Source organism: Anomaloglossus baeobatrachus, chromosome 1, assembly GCF_048569485.1.
Source record: "Anomaloglossus baeobatrachus isolate aAnoBae1 chromosome 1, aAnoBae1.hap1, whole genome shotgun sequence".
Lineage (NCBI taxonomy): Eukaryota > Metazoa > Chordata > Amphibia > Anura > Aromobatidae > Anomaloglossus > Anomaloglossus baeobatrachus.
In genome coordinates, this window is record NC_134353.1 from 178958137 (window position 1) to 178979844 (window position 21708).

Below are 21708 nucleotides of genomic sequence, written 5' to 3' on the forward strand. Positions count from 1 at the left end.
CCTCTGCCATAGTTGCTTGCCACATCAATGGGAACATTGGAGACTCGCAGGGGTGATCAGTATGGAGCCAGAGCAAAAGTTCACCAGTCTGATCATATTGGGCATAAAACGGATCTGATACTGTATGGAATTAATATCAATAGTGTGAATTTGCCATACACAATCATATTCAATGAGACTTCCTGGATCACTGACGGTATCCCAAAACTTAAATTATTTGGAATGTCTAAAACACACACATCACTGGTTGCTTCATAGTACTTTATGTATAAGCTTTCTTTATTAGAAAAACGCACAATACAGAAAGACAAGAAAAAAGAATGAACTCGTGCAGACAAATATTGCAGTAACAATCCTACTCCAAGATATGTGACTAAAATAATTATGCCAGAATAAATTTTCTCTGAGGAAAAAGTAAACATGTAAAGTACCCTGCTGTAAACAGTTTTTACTTCTCCACTCTTTTCTCATCCCCTCCATCAATTTTATGATCAATTTTACACCTCTCCTTCCGTGAGAGGCGGGATACCGTTCTCGAGGGGAAGATAAATGAAAATAGTAAAAGTGACCTAAAGTAGAAAGCACATATATTCAGAGTGAAAGGTGTCACCCCCAACTAGAGTGCAAGATGACTTAAAGCATGAATAATAAATAGCAAAGAGGAAGAAAGAGGTGGGTGGTAGGGAAAGAAACAACGGAAGGAGAGGTCAGAGGGCTAGGGAGGTCGTGATGCGAGAGTCTGAAATGGCTGTACACTGCTCAGAGCCCCTATTGGCTCAAGATTGTTCAGGGATCGAACAGTTCACGGAACGCATCGGAATTAGAATCCAGTGCTGCCAAAATTTTAAGCATCTCTCACCATCCCCTTCCGCGGACAAGTCCTCTGTATAAAATATGGAGGCCAATTCCTGTTGCCATTATTGCATAGATGGAGACATCGTCGTCCGCTAGCACCACCGAGCGGGCCGCTGTAAGACAAAATCTTAGCAAGTCTCCCTTTTGTGTTTTGATGGAGCCGGGCAACATTGACAGCAAAGATATCTGTGGTGAGGGCGTCACTGTTTCTCCGGTAATTTTGGTATATATCTGAAACACCGCCAACCAGAAGGGTTTAACCAACGAACACTCCCACCAAATATGTAACATGGTTCCAGGGGCCCTTCCACAACACCAACATAGCTCAGACACAGAGGAAAAATTTTATGTAGGTTCACTGGATATTGGTACCATCTGGTAAAAATGTTGTCGTTCTTTTCTTTTGCATAACCGGCTGTGGACATCGTATGCGTGAACAAATAAGCTTTCTGTTTTTCCTCATGAGTAAAAGTGGTGCCCAATTTCATCTCCCAGTTAAATATAAAACTTGGGTCTGTGTCTGCCTCCGGGGCCGCCCTGCTCAATATTTTGTAAATGACTGATATTAGGTGTGGTGGTGGGGATTTTTGCCGAAACAAACCCTCCAGCGGGATAAGAAAAATGTTAGGTAGGTGTCTCCAGTTTCTCAAACGATTGCTAACAAATGAGTGTAATTGTTTATACTCAATCCACGACAGCAAGTGCAGGGGTTCTAAGCTCTGCATATCTCCGAAAGACATAATATAATTTCCTATTGACGTGTGATATATCCTAAAATTATCTTCCACCTCCCAGCGTAAGAAAGTGGTTCGAGTGAATCCGGGGGCAAATTCTGGGTTGGAAAAAATCGAGATGAGCAGAAGGGGGGACCAGTCAAATAGCCCTTTTGCTTTACCCGATCTCATACTTTTAGCGTGGCCTTAATTAAATAGTCAGCCATAGGTAATTTCATCCCCTCTCGTGACTCCAGCAATGGCAGATACCTCAAAGGCACCGGCACTCCCCCCTGCTCCAACATGACCCATTTTTTGTAATTAGCAGAGAAGTGCCAGTCAAACATGCGCACTAATAGCGCAACCTGATGGTATCTACGAAGATCTGGTAATCTAGCACCTCCCATATTAATGGGTCGGGTTAAAGTCTAGTATCTTACTCTCGCCTTTTAGTGGCCTCACACAAATTTGATCAAGGCCGATTTGAGTGTGCGAAAAAAGCTAGCAGCTGGTAATATAGAGACCGCCTGAAAGACTTATAGAAACCATGGAAGTACGTCCATTTTGAACGTATTGATACGTCCGAACCACGAAATAGGTTTTTTGTGGTATGTTAGTAGATCTTTAAGTGTTCGTGTCAGCAAGGTTTGATAATCCAAAGGATATAGGAGAGTGAGATCAGCAGGGATCTGGATACCCAAATATTTAATTGCCTTAAGGGGGCTTTACACGCTACGACATCGCTAATGCAAACTCGTTGGGGTCACGGAATTGGTGACGCACATCTGGCCGCATTAGTGATGCCGTTGCGTGTGACACCGATGAGCGATTTTGCATCGTTGCAAAAACGTGCAAAATCGTTCATCGGTGACATGGGGGTCCATTGTCAAAAATCGTTACTGCAGCAGTAACAAGGTTGTTCCTCGTTCCTGCGGCAGCACACATCGCTCAGTGTGACACCGCAGGAACGAGGAAGCTCTCCTTACCTGCCTCCCGGCCGCTATGCGGAAGTAAGGAGGTGGGCGGGATGTTACGTCCCGCTCAGCTCCGCCCCTCCGCTGCTATTGGGCGGCCGCTCAGTGACGTCGCTGTGACGTCGCACGGACCGCCCCCTTAGAAAGGAGGCGGTTCGCCGGTCACAGCTACGTCGCCGGGCAGGTAAGTATGTGTGACGGGTCTGGGCGATTTGCCCGTGTCGCGCAACAGATGGGGGCGGGTACCCACACTAGCGATATCGGGACCGATATCGCAGTGTGTAAAGCCCACTATAGGCTGTCCCCGAAACGAGAAATTCCGTTTAGCCATTGACACCTCAGAAGACCGCAGGGAAACATTCAACGCTTCTGTTTTCGAGTAATTCACTTTAAAATTGCTCAGATGTCCAAATTTCTCAAACTTCAAAATTTTATCAAGGAGGGCAAAGTGATGTGAGGCTGAGAAATATAGATCAATAAGTCGTCCGCATACAGGGAGGTCTTATATGTCCTACCTTCAACAAGCAAACCGTGTACACTGGGATTCCTCCCTATGGCATTAGCCAGGTTCTCCATCACTACCACATATAACAAAGGGGAAAGAGGGCACCCTTGTCTCGTACCATTTCTTATAGCGATGGGTTGGGACAACGCTCAATTGGACTCAATCCGTGCCGAAGGACACGTATACAAAGCCAGTATCTTTTGTAGGAAGCAAGGGCCCAAGCCAATCTGGTGCAATGTGGCAGGGAGGAAATCCCAATGCACACGGTCAAATGCCTTCTTGGCGTACACCGACAGAAAGCCCAGAGGTCTGGAGGAGGAGATCGCATTTGCCATAAGTAATTAACGTTTTGTTCACGTTTTCTCGGGCCTCTCTTCCCTGTACAAAGCCAACCTGATCTAGATTAATGATTGAGCGCCGGAGGGGGAGGCAATCTATTGGCCAGTGTTTGAGAAAACATCTTCACATCCACGTTTAATAAGGAGATCGGCCCATAATTTGTAATTAGTGACTGATCCTTTGGCAAGATTGTAATATAAGCCTCTAGTGACTGTCCTGCAAATGGAGATGACTCAGAGACTGCATTAAAGACTTTTGTGAGAAATGGTGTTATTAATTCTCTAAATGTCTTCTAAAATACCGGGGAAAAAACAATCTGGAGACCAGGACTCTTTCCAACTGCAGTGACAGAGGCCTGCCACATTTGTCTGAGTGTTGGTATAGGAAGCATTTGTAGTGATTTTGGTATCTGAGGTATTTTTCATTAAGGAGTGACCTAAGATCTTTTTTACATTTGGTAAGGTCTGCCAGGACCCCAGCTGATCTATTGCTTTAATGTGTGATTTCCATCCTGTGTATCGTATCAAGTAGTTCTTTAATTTGCAAGGCCTTCATCTTCTTAATTTGTGCCCCATGTTTTATCAGGACCCCCCGATCACGCACTTAAATGCTTCACACTGAAGGGGTAAGGAATTGGGGTCCGCCGCGTGAGCTGCCCTAAAGACCACAATCGAGTCCTTGAGGTCATTCACACATAGCGTGTCCTTCAAAAAGTTATCATTGAGCTTCCATGAACACTCGCGCATCTGACCGCCAAGGGGTGAAATGGTTAGGAAAATGGGCGCATGATCCAACAACGCTACCAATCTCAGGGACTGGACTCCAAGCGAGAGCATGATGACTTATTAGAAAGAAATTGATACGGCTATATGAATCGTGTGGGTTTGAGTAGAAGGTATAATCCCTTCCCGATGGGTTTAAGACCTGCCACACGTCCGTCAGTTTTAAATGATGCATCTCCTACTTGAAGGACCTCAAGTGAGACAAGGGGATCGCGCTTTGGCCAGAAAAGGTATCCACCAATGGGTTCAGAGACAGGTTAAAGTCCCCACCCAAAATTACCACCCCCTCCGAGATTTCTGAAAGTACTCGTAGGAAGCTTCGGCCTGCCCTTGACTGTCCCACGTTGGGTGCACACCACCCTGCCACTGTAAATACTGTGTTCGCAATTTGCAGCTTAATGATAGCATATCTTCCTTCTGGATCTAACTTTGTGTCTATCAGGGAGTGTGCTAAAGATTTATGCAAGGCTAAAAATACCCCCCTGGATCTGGAATCTGTGTTAGCGTTGTGGCACCAAGTCTGATAATAGCGGTTTCTTCATCATTCCTATGATAGACCCAGACCATGGGTGTATAGCTTCTGCCTCCGGAGGACACACAAAGTACTACACTAAAAAGTATAGCTCCTCCCTCCGAGCATATACACCCCCTGGATAACCAAATGTAGCCAGTTCAATGCTTTGTGTTCAGGAGGCACACAGCCACACATGCATTCTCATCTGATTTTGATTTTTGGAAAGAGTTTAAAGAAAAGCGGGTCCAAACCTGGACTCCCGGCATGTCCCTTCTCACCCCACTGTGTCGGCGGTGTTGTTAAGGTTGATTTCAGGGCTGGAGCCTTACATGCCGCGCTCCTTCACCATCCCTCGGGCTCTGGCTTGAAGTGGGAGCCAGCACGGTTCTCCCTGCCTTGCAGGAGACCGGTCTCCATCCGCAGCCCTTTCAGGACCCTGCCGGACGGAGCACTCATCCGTCAGGGACCTGGTCCTGCGTCTCACAAGCTAAGTATCTGAGACGTTATTATCCGGGGGTCCCTTGTACTTTATTGTTCGGGAGAGTGTGCTGTGTATGTATTCTGACATTTCCGGCCGGTTCTCTGGTTTTCACCAGAGAACCGCGCCGATGGTGCCTGTGCGCCGGCCGCATCGTTAAATTTAGGCCCCGGCTTCGCCTGAGGCCTAGTTTCGTTTTCACTGCCCCTGCATGCCAATCATGCAGAGGGACAGTGCGGCTCCGCCCAGCGGCCGTTCGGCTCAGGAGAGGGACACTCCTCTCTGAGGAAATGTTTCCCTCCCCTGTATATCTCCTTGGCCCTCGGGATCCCGCTCTTATAGTAGGCCCCGCCCCCTCTCCTCGCTCCGGCTTGGGCAGAAGCGCCATTTTATCAGCGTTCTTATGTCAGCACAGCGATCGGCGCTGGCTGCAGTATCTCTCTGGGGGTCCGGGCTGTGGGATCTGGAGGGCACAGAGAGGGGTTGGCAGAATGTCAGACGGTATGGCAAGCCACAACCTCCGGTTGTGGACCTGCTTATATTATATACGCTGCTTATATACTCTGCTGGGGGTCATTCTGACTCAGAGCCCCCACTTCAGCAGCATGTCTCACACGAGCAGCAAGGCTGCAAGGCTGTACTCAATATGCACTGCATGTAAGCTCCTACTGCCTGTAGCGAGCACATAACCACATTGTGATGCCTGCTCTAACATGGTGGTGCCTCAGCCTGGAGTCTCATCCCCAGTGGTTCCTCCGGCTGCTCCGGCTCCGGTGGCTGAACCCCCGGCTTGGGCAGAATCCTTCTCTCCATGGGACAGCTGTCCCGGACTCTGCTGAGCATGCATCAGCCCCCTTCTCAGGGCGCTTCTGCTGCTACGGCTCGCTCAGCAAAGTCACAGAGGATTCTCCATCTGGTCCCAGACCCCGTCCTCCTGAAAGGAGACGCAGGGTCCCCTCTCCTTCCTCGTCCCGCGGCTCTGATTCACGAGCTGACTCGCAGGACGAGGAGGATGCCTTTACTGGGGGCTCGGACGCTACCTCCATGTACCCCATTGATCTGCCCGAAAGTGACGCAGATGCTAGTGATTTGATTGCGTCCATTAATTTTGTACTGGACCTCAATCCGCCTGTATCAGAGGAGCAACCCTCTCTGGCAAGAAAGCACCAGTTTACCTTGCCCAAGAGAACAAGGAGTGTGTTCCTTAACCATTCCAGTTTTCAGGCCACTGTGACCAAGCCTAGCGCCTGTCCTGACAGACGCTGCCCAAAGCGTGGTTCTGATGACCGTTTTCCGTTTCCACCAGAGGTGGTCAAGGAGTGGGCTCATTCACCAAAGGTAGACCCTCCGGTGTCTAGATTCTCAGCCCGGACAGTTGTATCAGTGGCTGATGACACCTCTCTTAAGGATTCCCTGGCGGGAACAGTAACTGACCGCCAGGTTGACCTTCTGGCCAAATCTGTATCTGAGGCGGCAGGGGTCTCGTTCTTCCCATCTTTTGCAGCAGTGAGGGCTCTCATAGCCATCTCTGCTTCTCTAGAGGAGATGCATTCCCTCTCCAGGGACTCTATGCCCGAAATTGTTGCCTTAACTTCCAGGCTTCAGCCTTTTCATCCTATGCCATGTCTGCCATGCTGGAGGCTTCTCACCGCACTGCGGTGGCTTCGGCTAATTCTCTCGCTATGCGCAGGATCTTGTGGCTTCGAGAGTGGAAGGCAGACGCTTTTTCAATGAAGTACCTTGCTGGGCTCCCATTTGCTGGGCCCAGGCTGTTCGGTGAACAACTGGATGAAATTATTCAGGAAGCTACTGGCGGGAAGAGTACTTCCATGCCACAAACAAAACCAGGAAACCTGTCCAGGGCAGGATCCAGTCGAGGTTTCGTTCCTTTCGTTCCTCAAACTGGTCGTCCTCTAAGCCCTCGGCCTTGTCCACTAACTCAGCCAAGGACCAAAAACCCATCTGACGCACGAAGCCGCGTCCTCAGAGCAGGAGCTGCTGCCACTAAGGCAGCCTCCTCTTGACTATCTGGCCGCGCCAGCAACGTCCTTGGTCGGTGGCAGGCTCTCCCGCTTTGGCGACGTGTGGTTTCAACACATCTCTGATCAGTGGGTGCGGGATATCACCTCCCACGGCTACAGGATAGAATTCTATCCAGCCCGCCAAACAGATTTTTTCTGTCAACTCCCCCCTGCTCCAAGGCCGCCGCCTTCTCACAGGCTGTGGCACCCTTGCAGGCCAACGGAGTAATTGTACCGGTTCCCGCCCGGGAACGGTTCAGAGGTTTCTACTCAAATCTCTTCCTAGTCCCCGAAAGGGACGGTTCCTTCCGGCCCATCCTGGATCTCAAGCTTCTCAAAAGCATGTTCAGGTGCGGCATTTTCGCATGGAGTCTCTGCGATCAGTCATTGCCTCAATGACCCAAGGAGATTTCCTAGCATCCTCGACATCAGAGATGCCTACCTGCATGTGCCAATTGCAGTTTCACACCAGCGTTGGCTACGTTTTGCAATCTGAGAGGAACATTTCCAATTCGTGGCTCTTTCCTTCGGGTTAGCCACGGCCCCTCGAGTATTCATCAGGGTCATGGCAGCAGTGGTTGCGGTTCTGCACCTCCGGGGGTTGGCAGTAATCCCTTTTCCTGGACGGCCTTCTAGTCAAGGCTTCATCCAGTGCAGACTGTCAGCGGAGTGCCTCGCTCACTCTCGCCACTCTAGTCCAATTCGGGTGGCTTGTCCTTTTCCCAAGTCCACTCTGACTCCGACCCAGAAGCTCATGTACCTAGGGATGCAATTCGAGACTCTGCCGGCACTGGTGAAGCTGCCCTTAGTCAAACAGCAGTCCCTCCACTGGCGGTGCGCCCTTTGCTGAGGCCCCGCCGTCATTCCATCAGGCACCTAATGCAGGTGCTGGGTCAGATGGTGGCGTCAATGGAAGCGGTTCCTTTGCCCAGTTCCATCTGCGTCCTCTGCTGCTGGACATTCTCCGCTGTTGGGACAAGCGACCTTGCTCCTTGCACAGGTTAGTGGCTCTGTCGCCACAGACCAGGAGCTCCCTTCAGTGGTGGCTTCGGCCCCTCTCTCTTCAGGGACGCTCCTTCCTGGCCCCGTCCCGGGTGATCCTCACCACGGATGCCAGTCTATCCGGCTGGGGAGCAGTATATCTCCACCACAGAGCGCAGGGCACTTGGACCCCGTCCGAATCAGCCCTCTCGATCAATGTGCTGGAAATCAGAGCTGTGCTTCTAGCTCTCTTAGCTTTTCACCACCTGTTGGCGGGCAAGCACATTTGAGTCCGGTCAGACAACGCGACAGCGGTTGCCTACATCAACTGCCAGGGCGGGACACGCAGCCGCCTGGCAATGTTGGAGGTTCAACGCATCCTTCAGTGGACGGAGGACTCCAAGTCCACCATATCCGCAGTCCACATCCCAGGCGTGGAAAACTGGGAGGCAGATTATCTCAGCCGTCAAACCGTGGACAGCGGCGAGTGGGCTCTGCATTCGGCAGTGTTTCGGTCACTCTGCCGCAAGGGGGGCACTCCGGAAGTGGATCTTCGCTCCCACGATCCTCAGGCCTTTGCAGCGGACGCGCTGGTTCAAGATTTGTCCCAGTTTCGTCTGTCTTACGTGTTTCCCTCTCTAGCTCTTGCTCAGAGTCCTGCGCAAGCTCAAAATGGAGGGCGTCGGGTCATTCTCATTGCTCCAGACTGGCCCAGGCGAGCTTGGTACCCAGACCTGCTCCATCTGTCCGTAGAGGTGCCGTGGCATCTCCCGGACCGTTCAGACCTTCTCTCACAAGGTCCGTTTTTCCGCCTGAATTCTGCGGCTCTCAGATTGACGGCGTGGCTCTTGAGTCCTGGATCTTGACGACTTCTGGTATCTCTCCTGAAGTCATCTCCACTATGACTCGGGCTCGGAAGTATTCCTTGGCCAAAATCTATCACAGGACCTGGAGAATTTTCCTGTCCTGATGTCGCTCTTCCGGCCATGCTTCCTGGCCTTTTTCCTTGCCGACCCTTCTGTCCTTTCTGCAGTCCGTCTGCAGCCAGGACTATCCCTCAATTACCTCAAGGGACAGGTCTCGGCTCTGTCAGTGTTGTGCCAGCGGCGTATCGCTCGGCTGGCTCAGGTGCGCTCCTTCATGCAGGGCGCATCTCACAGCATTCCGCCTTACCGGCGGCCCTTGGATCCCTGGGACCTTAATCTGGTCCTCACGGCTTTCCAGAAACCCCCCTTTGAGCCTCTTAGGGAGGTTTCTTTGTCTTGTCTTTCACAGAAAGTGGTCTTTCTAGTGGCCATAACTTCCCTCAGGAGAGTCTCTGATTTGACTGCGCTCTTTTCGGAGTCACCTTTTTTGGTTTTTCATCAAGACAAGGTGGTTCTCCGTCCGACTCCGGACTTTCTCCCTAAGGTGGTTTCTCCTTTCCACCTTAACCAGGACATTTCCCTGCCTTCCTTTTGTCCGGCTCCTGTTCATCGCTTTGAAAAAGCGTTGCATACTCTGGATCTGGTGCGGGCGCTCCGGATCTATGTGTTTCGCACCGCTGTTGTTAGGCGGCGCACCTCTCTTTTTGTGCTGACCACAGGTCGGCGTGAGGGCCTCTCGGTTTCTAAGCCGACCGTAGCTCGTTGGATTAGGTCGGCCATTTCCGATGCCTACCAGTGTACTCAAGTGCCTCCCCCGCCGGGGATCAAGGCACACTCGACCAGAACTGTCGGTGCCTCTTGGTTTCTCAGGCACCAGGCTACGGCTCAGCAGGTCGGTCAGGCTGCCACTTGGGCTAGTCTGCATACCTTTTCGAAGCACTACCAAGTGCATGCTCATGCTTCGGCAGATGCGAGCTTGGGCAGACGCATCCTTCAGGCGGCTGTCGCCCATTTGTGAAGTTAGGTTTCGCCTACTTCTCAGTTTTCTGTTTATTCCCACCCATGGACTGCTTTGAGACGTCCCATGGTCTGGGTCTCCCATAGGAACGTTGAAGAAAAAGAGAATTTTGTTTACTTACCGTAAATTCTTTTTCTTATAGTTCCGTAATGGGAGACCCAGCACCCTCCCTGTTGCCTTTTGGCAGTTTCTTGCTCCGCGTGTTATCACCACCTGTTGTTGTAGACAGAGGCTCCGGTTGTTCCGGTTCTTGCTCTCTCTACTTGTGGGTGGCTATTCTCCTTCAGCTTTTGCAATAAACAGGCTATATTTGGTTATCCAGGGGGTGTATATGCTCGGAGGGAGGAGCTACACTTTTTAGTGTAGTACTTTGTGTGTCCTCCGGAGGCAGAAGCTATACACCCATGGTCTGGGTCTCCCATTACGGAACTATAAGAAAAAGAATTTACGGTAAGTAAACAAAATTCTCTTTTTTTCATGCTGGGGACACAACCAACTTTAAAATCAGTTTCTTGGAGGAGAAGAATGTGTACCCTTTGCTTATGCATATCATATAGTGTTTGTGCCTGTTTTTGGGGTGTGTTAAACCCCTTAACGTTCAGAGAGCCAAATTTTAGGTCCGCCATGACTCCACACCTAGGCCCCAGACCACGAACTGTAAGAGGGAAAGGGGGTAGGATAAGTGACTAGGAAGAAAGAGGAGGAAAGGGAAGAAAGGAAAGATAAAGAAAGGGGAGGAAAGAAATAAAAAGGTGAGGGGAGAAGAGGATTAGAATGTAATGAAGGTAGGACGAAAAGAGTTTGAAAAAAAGAATACTTCAGCTCCAAAGATGTGCTAAAGTAAAACGTCTAAATAGACGAGTTGATGGGGCAAATCTATTTATAGTTGCGCCTTGGCCAGCCAAGTGCAACAACCTTGAATGAGAAGCAGACTGCACACGGAAGGCAGCTCCCCTCGACCCAATGTACACCACCTGATCAACTTGTGTCAGCAACAACAAATTCAAAAATACAACACAATTTTAACTGTAGCGCCGGGTGCAATCCCTACGGAAACAGAGCAGCAATTCAAATTGGACATAGCATCCCCGCAAGGACGCAAACCCAGGCTATTGCCCCCAGAATTCCCCACCATGTTCCCCGCGACGTGACTTATAACCAACTGCCAATACCATTTCTGGTATACATAATACCCTGCAGCAGTTGAAATTAAACCATATCTCTCAGACAATGTGAATTATTAACCTTCCCGACATTTAATTTACCCAAACTCAGCTGCGTTCTGAAGGCATGTCTCGCTGATTTCCCCTCTTTGCCCAGGCCGCCGCAGGGCATCTCCAGGTCCCCCCGGGGGTAAAAGTGGCCATTCTGAAATGGTCACCTCTGGAATCTGCAAGGCTGCTGTAAATGCTGGAACACTCCCGGGGTGACTCAAGACATGCATCCTGCCCGCCCGCTGGACCCTCAGGCGAAAAGGGAACCCCCACGTATAGGGTATGTTCTGTTGACGCAGCAAGTCTAGTAGCGGCCGCAGCGCCCTCCTTTTCTGAAGAGTCCACCTGGATAAGTCCGGCAGGAGTTGGGTCCTCTCCCCCTGATGTTGTAAATGCTCCGCCGAACAGGAGCGCATCATGATGGCATCTTTCAGTTGGTATCTGTGTACCTAAGAGAAAACATCCCTGGGGTGGTCCGGGTCCAGGGACCGAGGGCCCAGAACTCTGTGTGATTGATCCAGTTCCAGGGGTGAGTCTAATGGAACCTGTAGGAGGGCATTCAAAATATGGCGTAAGGTTTTGTCCAGGTCAGCTGATTCAATCGACTCCGGAAGGTCTTGGACCCTTATATTGTAGCGCCGATTACGATTTTCAATGTCATCAATAAGATCGGCTAGGTACTGGAGGTGTGTTGTGTGGGAGGCAAGGCTAGAATCCTGCTCTCTCACTTTAATTGATAAAGATTGTGCTGCAGATTCAATGGACCCCACTCTTTCCCCCATCTGCTGGACTTCGTCTCTCAGGCCTGAGAGCTCTGATCTACAGGAGCTTTCCAATCTGGATACATATGACTCATGTCAGCTTTCGTGTAAATGTTTTTAATATGGGAGCTGAGGCCCTCCAGCTCCCTCCACATCTAGTGAATAGACTGGTGAGCTGGATGACCCCCTCCATTGCTGGTGTTTATGGCCTCTGCATCTTGTGTAGCATTGCCGGGCATTATAACTGTAGCATTTTAGCCTGCAAGGGTGCTCACACCGAAGGTCACAGTCCCAACAGCTCCCATGGGCCCGGGGAGAGCGAGTGTCTCCAATCCAGCAACAACGCAGCTGTCGTGTAATGCGTCTCCCTCCTCCTCCACCGACCGAGCCTCGTGGCCTGAAGCAGTGAGCAAGCTTCTGTCGGTGGTGAGGTATGTCGGATTTGCCGATGCCAGGGGCACCTTGCCGTCGCCTTCCTTCCGTTCTAGCCCCGCAGAGATGAGAGCCTCCCGATTGCTATCCGCAGTCGCCGTCACTGCCCTCCTAGGCCTGCCCCGCCATCTTGTCTTCTCGCCGCAGGAGCAAGGCTGGCCTGCCCCTCACTGACCTGTGCCCACTCTCCTTCACTGCTGTCATCTGTCGCCAGCATCCAGGAGACGCATGCTGCCTGAAGATCTTCAGCAACAGCTACCGCCACTCTCAGCGAGCGGCTGCTTCTGGTGAGCATCGCTATGTCGTCCATCTTGTACCTGGGAGCCGCAGGAGCTGGATCCAACAGATAGTTCCATATGTCACGAGCAGTGGTGCCCGGTAGTTCAGACATGGGCTAGGGGCTTTCTTTCGTCTTCCTATTGTCCATTCGCTTCACAGGGACCCGTTTGAGTCGCTGAGGTGGTTAATACCTATGTCTGGGCCAGAGCAAAATGTCTGAGCGTCTCTATCCCTCCATGTCCAGGCCACGCCCCCCGCTTCATAGTACTTAATAATGCATATGCCGTTTTCTCAAATTCCAGAAGTTGGAAATAATAGTTCACATTTATTTCAGAATGAACAGAAAAGTTAGATCTGATTTCTCAAGTAACGAAAAAGAAATAAATGGCAAATCTGTCGGAACTTCAGAACTTGTGCTCAGTGCTGTGAAGGCCCTTATTTAATACTATATGCTGATAAATAATGTAGCATCTGTGGAAAAAGAAGCCGTCCGTTATCCTGACATGTCTATTTTAGTGAATACGCGCATTGCCTGTGAAATAGTTCCTAACTGGGGCTTCGTTTCTTAGAACTGTGTTGGCGGTTCCTTGCTTATTCCTCCAGAAATTTATCAATAAGGCTAGTTTCACACTACGTTTAAGACTCCTTTGCTGTAAGCGCCAAAAGCTTCGAAGGCCAGAAAAAGGGATTCAAATGGAACCACCACCGAGCCTTAAAGAGTGCAACCTTGGACTCAATTTGACTTTTTTTTTACCACGTTGTCTGACTCTCATGCCTAACACAGTAGAGCAGTAGACTGTGCTAATGAGGCCAGCGAAAAAGATGCACCCCCTCCAAAAAAAAAAGTAGCAACTTAGTCCAAAGTTGCAGACTTTGAAGTCCATTTGCCTTATAGTCAATGATTCTGTTGGGGTTCCTTTTTTTTCATGGTTTCAGGTGGAGGCCTCTGATGGACACAGCAATGGAGTCTCAAATGTAGACACTAGCCTCAATAGACAATTAGATGTCACCATTCATCTTGTCAAAGGGGTGTCTCCCAGCACTTAATGACACTTATAACACTGATGGGTCAGTGTGGTGGTGTATAGCGACACCCCCCAAATGGTTACATGGAGAATACAAGTATTGCATAAATAGATGCATCTTGAGAGGTGAGAGGTTCTCATGTTACTCTGTGATAAGACTCCCCTGAGATTATATCACTACACAGTTCATAAGGCCACGTCTCACTAAGCGACATCGTTAGCGACATCGCTGCTGAGTCACGGTTTTTATGACGCAACAGCAATCTTGCTAGCGATGTCGCTGTGTGTGACATCCAGCAACGACCTGGCCCCTGCTGTGAGGTCGCCGGTTGTTGCTGAATGTCCTGGACCATTTTTTGGTCGTTGCTCTCCCGCTGTGAAGCACACATCGCTGTGTTTGACAGCGAGAGAGCAACGATCTGAATGTGCAGGGAGTTGGGAGCCGGCTACTGCGGACGCTGGTAACCAAGGTACACATCGGGTAACCAAGCAAAGGCTTTGCTTGGTTACCCGATATTACCTTGGTTACCAGCGTCCGCAGCTTCTAGAAGCCGGCTCCCTGCACACGTAGCCAAGGTACACATCGGGTAACTATAAGCAAAGCGCTTTGCTTAGTAACCCGATGTGTACCATGGTTACGAAGCACAGCGTCGTTACACGTGTCGCTGGTGGCTGATCTCTGATCGCTGTGGAGATCTGCCTGTTTGACAGCTCACCAGCGACCATGTAGCGACGCTCCAGTGATCCCTGCCAGGTCAGATCTCTGGTGGAATCGCTGGAGCGTCGCTTAGTGTGACGGTACCTATAGACCTGTAGTCTGCCATTGCTGTCACTTACCCCTGCGGTAACCATTACGTTATGTCTCCTGTCTGGACCCCCCAGGGTAGCATTGTCTAAGCATCCAGGCAAAGAGCTATGTAGTGTGACGTTTTCAGGCCTCTCCATTGTATACTTTTCACATTTTTTAGCATGTGGTGTAATATTATGTGATGTGAGGTTGTGCATCCGGCGTCTCTGCCCAGCCCTGCTATATGAATAGATCTGGACTGTAGAGGTGACTAGCGTTCCATAGGATTCTTGTAAATTGATCTGACCTGAAGATCTGCTGTCCGACCCATGTCTTCTCTCTACAAGCCAGGTGAAATGACATGGCCCTTTCTGGCTGGAATGTCACCAATTACAAGTATGCAGCTTGTGATGAGACGACGTTAGTCGTCAGGTGGGAATGCCCATTATCTGTCACCATTAGGAGACTTTCTTTCACCTGCAGCCGGCAGTTCTCATTCCTGGTTAATTGCAGCCCCCATGGAGTGTCGGAGCGTCTCCTGTGTGGTCTCCAGGTGCAGGCCTTGTTTATTTGACACGTTGAGATGAGGCGCACATAACTTGTCTTCTTCGCACGTACACCAGTCATTACACTTATAACTTTACACTGTGCACTTTTTACCCAGCTGCTAGGCCTTCTCTATTGGAAGACGCCTTCATGCTAATTTGATAGACAAGAAAGGTAATATCCTATTGTCCAAAAATACATATGATCTCATAGGCAATATTCAATGATCTCAGCCTTGTAAAGAATACACATTCTATTATTTTCCCTTCCAGCACCTTAGCTCATAAAGTCCTTCTTATATTGTCCTGAATAATGGAAATGCAGATGTGAGATCAGGTAATGCCGACATTTTCCATACCTTCTCATAAAGCCTTATCCAGGCTGAGCCCTATTTTATTTGGAATATCAGAAGTTTTCCACATCAAATCATGAGTTTGAATTGCTCCCCAAAGTGTGTGAAGGAAATAATTACTTTTTCTAGTATAAGCCTTTCCCCGAGGAGATCCCTAATTTCATCTATAGTGCTTAAATAGCCATTAGGAGCTCCCATTTACTATGTGGTTTTATGCCTAGTGGGTGGGTAGTATTGCTGTCTCTAAATCATAATCTGATCATGAGTATATGTGTATATACTTGGGGTAACGCGAGCCATTAATGTCATAGAAAGGTTTAAAAGCCTATTTTATAGCTTGATCAACTGGGTGAAGACCTGGTGCAATAATAAGATGATAAATGCATGTGACTTGTTTGCTAATTTACCTTCCTAAAATATTAGTTTCATAGTCTCCGTAATATTTAGCTCAAAGTGAATACTCTAATAAACTGGACCGTATTGAAGAGGTTAATGCAAAGTTAATCTAAACTCATGAATGTCAAGCCTGCCCAACTACGCCATCTTGAAAGATATGCCGCCACCTTGGATGTAGCAATCCTAAAAGTTTATATCAACCCTTTCACGAACCTTGCCACATGACTTATGATAAGACGTCAAACCAGAAATGCCATTTGCATATATGTGTTTCGGGATGTTTCCCCCCCTCAGCGCAAAGCAGCAGATCTGATTGAGAAGCCTGTATAAGTCTCCTTACACCAGCTTGGCACTTTCCACAAGGAGAAATATTTTCCCTTTTAGACCATCATGAAGGATAAGGATGCGTCATTGCACAATTACACTATATAGATGGGATCTACTCTCTATGGAAGGTGGTGAGAATTCATTTGCATGCAGTCATTCCAAGTAAAGGAATTTTCAACTACATTGATATTGATGACCTGTTCAGAGTAGTCATATAGAGTATGCGAAGCTTAACACCACGATTTAGTGTCCGCTCCTGAGTACTACAGGAGAGCTCCACTAAACTGAATAGGAACTAACGTACCATATCCAGGAGTGGCCACTAAAGTATGAAGGACCAGTAGTGTCCTGCTTCCTACACTGTTTACTGCCAGAGCCGACAACAGCTGATTGGTGGGGGAGCCTGGTATCGGATCACCACCTATGTACAGATTTATAGGTTCATCTTTTTTAAGGTTGAAAGTAAATTTAAATGGGTTTTCCCACCAACAAAGTTCATTTTTAAAGTTGATTTTAAACAATAGATCTTAATAATAATAGTTTCCATAATTGGATGGGTTTAAAAAACTGTTCTTGTGCTGATATAATCTTATATATGTGTCCATGCTGTGTACTGTGTAATGGCCGTGTCTGACCATACAGGGACATTGTCTGATCATACCACAGCTCCTGGGCCAGGGAGGAAGACAAAGAGTATACAGATAGAATCCGCTGTGATCCCATGCTGTGCTTTCTGTGAGGTAAAGCATTTCCCTGCCTGTTTTTTAAAAACTGTTTTATATCAAAGAGAGAATAATTTGCAATCCCATGCTGTAATGCCTGTATACTTTATTACTTCTTCCCCTGTCCGGGAGATGTGGTATGATCAGACCATGTTTCTGTACTGTCAGCCATTACACAGTACACAGCAAGGACACATATATAAGATTATCTCAACACATAAACATTTTTTTTTAACACATCTAACTGTGGAAATTATTATTATTCCAAGATCTATTGATTAATCAACTTTTACATTAACTTTGTTATTGGGTAACCCCCTTTAAGTCCATCGAGTTCAATATCTAGTCTAACATGTTGATCAAGAGAAAGGTAAAAAGCCATGGGGCAGCCACTAATTGCTCCATATTAGGTGAAAAATTCCTTCCCGACTCTACATATGGCAATCGGACTAGTTCCCAGGAGCAACGCCCTTTACCCTCCATATTAATGTAGTAGAACACCCCTTTGTTTGCTAACTTGACACTGAAACTGTGATATGAGCACTCCAAAGCTTTATAAAGTGCCAGCATAACAGACCGATACCTTTGCAAAACGACCTGACAGTTGCAGCTTTAAGGGGCTTTTTTGCCCTTAAACATGAATGAACACCATCCACTTTGTAAAGAACTTGCATTTTAAAAACTCTGCCAGTTGCCTATCTCCTCAAGGTGAATAAAACGGCCCGAGTGGAATGTGATTTTTTTTTTTTATTTTTTTTTTATATCACATTTCACTCGGACCCATGTTACTCTATGGTGCTGTTCCCATCTACGAATATTTTCTCAGCCCTAATCGAACCGAGAAAACAGTCGCAGCATGCTGCGGCTGGAATCAGTTTTTACTTGCACCCATACAAGTCTATGGATGCGAGAGAAACATCGCACTGCACTCGGATGACGCCGAAGTGCAGTGCGATAATCGCATCAGCTGGCAATGGAGGAGATGGGGAGATTAATCCCTCGTTCTCCTCCGCAGCTATGATCCCATCGCAGGATTGGACCACAGTGAATGACACTTGGCTTACACTCGCACTAGAGCGGGAGCCGAGTGCCGCATCCAATGCACTCACATTGCATCGTGTGGCCCCAGCCGTAAGGTAAATATGGTTGGGGACATTAGTAAAGTGTTTTGGATGTATTCACGTTATTTTGCTGTGCTTCTTTCATTGATTACTTCTGTTAAATTCTAATATTACTTTATCTGTGCCGTCCGTTTTAGCGTTTAGGGTGTTATGACTGCATCTTGCATTTCTAATGCTAAGATACAAATATCAGCATATGCGTTACTTATGTGTAAACCGGAAAATTCTATATAAATATTTTCTTTCTTCTAATCTTTAATGTTTTGTTTCTTTTTCAGTTGGCTGCCCGAGGGTTCAAGAATCCTAACGTGCCTTCTAATGCTCCAGGACCAACTCCAGGATCTCCTAGCCATGCAGCTCATGCAGATGTTGGGGGTTCCCCAGTCAGGGGACAGTCTCACATGAAACCTAGCACCCCGGCCATCTCTATGACCTCTGCGCTGAAGAATGTTGGAGCTGTAAGTTCACTTTCACAGCCAGTAAGGGGGGAGACACTGGAAACAAAATCCTGCTCACTTTCAGGACTGCACACAGTGCCGATATTTCAGATGGTCACAGTAGCCTAGCAGACAATAGGCAGAGGCTAAATGGAGCAGTGGCAAGTGTGTCCATTGCTTGAAACTATAAGGGACTGTTGTTGGCATTAGTGGGGGACTTAGCGGTGAGACCCATATGTATCCACAAATTATCACATATCATGTGGATAGGTAATAACACTAAATGTTCAAAATAACCCTTTAAGAAAAGATCTAAAAAAAGATATAAAAATTGTTTTTTGACCCAAAAATATAGTAAACCTTTTTTTCCAATGATATACTATGCTATACTACACTGTGTGCAGAATTATTAGGCAGACAAGTCATTTGACCAAATTATCATTTTTATGCAGATTTTCCAAAGCCAAACTGTATAATCTTGAAAGCTTAATGGTTGAAGCAGATCAGGTGGTGTGTATTTGGGAAATGAGGGTGGGGTGAGGCCTCAGGCAAAATGAACCAAAAATAAATATAACGGACTCTGAAAGGTTTAAAAATTGTTGCAAGTCTTAAAGGGATGCCGCACTCTTGAAAATGCTAATATATTGGGGTGAGATCACAGAATCATCAAAAGTTGTTAGAAATAGTTAACAGGGTCTCAAAACCGTGTTGAAAAAACAAGATGCACATGAACAGCCAAAGATTTGAGAAGGAACCCATTATCCTTTAGTGCTATCATAATCCAGAATTGCAAGCTCTCTGGAGAGCCCAGAAGTACAAGGTGTTCAGTGCTTAGAGACACGGCCGACGAATGGGAGGCTGAAACCTGACCACCACTGAAGAAGTTGAAACATCAAGACTGGGATAAGAAGTATCTCAAGACAGATTTTTCCCAGGCTTTATGGACCGAAAAGATGACGGACCAGATGGATGGGCCAGTTGTGGCTGGATCAGTAATGGGCACAGACCTCCACTTCATCTGAGAAGCCAGTAAGGTGGAGGCGGGGTACTGCTATGGGCTGCTATTATTAGGGACAAGCTGGGATTAGGTGAGCTAGTTGGACCTTTTCATATTGAAGATGGACTCATAAGCAACTCCCAAACCTAATGCCAGTTTTAGAAGACACTTTCTTCAAGCAGTACTAAAGGAAAAAGTCTGCATCTTTCAAGAAAACCAATGCTCCATCACATGCATCATAGTCTCTTCTGCTTGGCCACCAGAAAGGCCTTGAAGATGAAAGAGTAATGACCTTTCGCCTTCCTCACCTGACCTAAATCCTATTGAGAACTTGTTGGTCCTTCCTAAACATGAGATACACCGTGAAGGACAACGGTCACCTCTCTGAACAGTGTCCGGGAGGCTGTAGTGATGTCCAAAAGTTGGTCACTAACAGATTAAGAAACTCCATGGATGGAAGTTTTATAACGGTTATTGAAAAGAGTGGCGGCTATATTGATCACTTATATTTTTGTTGATATGTAGTTTTGAACACGTTGTTGGGTATTTATTCTCACTTTAACAAATAAAAATAAACAAGTCAGGTGGGAAAATGTAAGTTTCTCATTTATTTGCCCAATAATTCTGAACGTAAATAGTCTCTAAAGAATGACAAAAATTCGGTTTTACTTTCTTAAATATAAAGGTTTATTAACCTTTTGCACTGACCGACTGCACTGTAGTTCTTCAATAATAGTATTAATCATCAAAAATACAACTTGTGCACTCAATGTTCTGGAGAGGATCATTAAAAGGGTTTTACAGCCTTCAAAATGATTGCTAATAGAGCTCAAATTGGTTTAAAACAAATGATAGTCCGGGATCCCAGTCCCTGCTGTCCTCAAAACACCAGAAATGACTGATGATGCTCTCGTAGCGAATTACTGGCTCACCTCCGCAATGTTTCCTTTAATTTCTGGTTTCTCGAGGATAACACTTGGTAAGAGCCAGAATGGATCCTACAGGGGATCATTGAGGGAGAGTAATGTTTCCTTAACTATTTTTAACTAGTCTGAGCCCTTTTTAGCAATGGTTTTGACTTGCTGGAAATCAATAGCTTAACATCATTTGAGTTTGTCTATTTTGTGCTTTTATAATTTCCATTTCTTTGGTTTACAGGTTGAAGTAACAAAAATTGGGGACAACACAGAAGACTCGAAAATAATAGATACTTCAATCCAAGTTAGTAAAAAACCTTTTATTTGAGTGTTATCAAGTGTGATAATGGTCTCTTGGAAAACATTGTTGTTGGGATTAATATATAATCTCCCCTGAGGCTTTATTTAGATCCCAGCTTAATAAAAGACAAGATCCTCTAGCAAGTTCTGGAGCCATTAATTCAGGCTTCTACCCCATGCACTTTACAGTGCAGCTCATTTGCAGATTATTATGTGCAGATCCTATACTTACACCTACTGCTAGTGATCACACTGTATATATAATGAGAGCAGTCCTAGAAGTGTATTAGCAGATGTGCATATATATCCATATATTCTATAAAATGTCTGAATGAACAGATTACTGTACATCATGTGAATTTTTATCATTGTAATTAAATAGTGAAAATAACACTAGATCACATTTCTGTATTTAAGGGGAAATCTGTCAGCAGGTTTTTGCTATGTAATCCGAAGACAGCAGGACCTAGAGGCTGACACAGAGTTCAATGATGTATCATTTATTACCCTATGTAGTGTAATTTACTTTTAGTGAAGGCTTTAGCAGGTGGGATTATCATTGCCCCGTCTACATTAGTATGACTATGCCCCACCCCCCTCTAATCAGCACCTCTCTGTCTATAGACATTGTACATACAAAGCCTAGTGCAGGAGAGGTTAACTTTCTGAGCTCTGCTGCATGGCTAAATCGAAAAACTCTGATTGTGTCACAAGTGCTGCAGCCAGTAATCTAAGTGATTGAGAGTCTTTATTCTTTCATCATGCTGCTCTTAGATGAGCAAGCAAAATCCTGCTGACCGATTCCCTTTAACCTTTTCATGACACATGACATACTCGGTACGTAATGGATATTGTGAGGTTAATCCCCGCCGATTTCTGAGGGCAGTCCGCGGTGATCCGTGCGCATATCAGCTGATTTCCACCGCTGACATTTGTGCCTGCTAGGCGCGAGTGGAATTGCGTTCCACCTGCGCTTATTAACCCCTTACATCTCACTGTCAAATTCTGACAGCGAGATGTATTAGCGCGCCGCTATAAACCTAACTTAC

The 21708-nt window shown here is 47.1% G+C and overlaps 1 protein-coding gene across 3 annotated transcripts in view; it reads left to right on the forward strand.

The window, feature by feature from the left end:
* Positions 1-21708, forward strand: part of NEK1 (NIMA related kinase 1) — a 282342-nt gene that overhangs the window by 185230 nt on the left and 75404 nt on the right. For all 3 annotated transcript variants that reach the window (XM_075347215.1, XM_075347229.1, XM_075347221.1), the window contains 2 exons: positions 18287-18466; positions 20601-20663. In XM_075347215.1, the coding sequence (XP_075203330.1) occupies positions 18287-18466; positions 20601-20663 (243 nt within the window). The remainder of the gene's footprint in view (positions 1-18286; positions 18467-20600; positions 20664-21708) is intronic.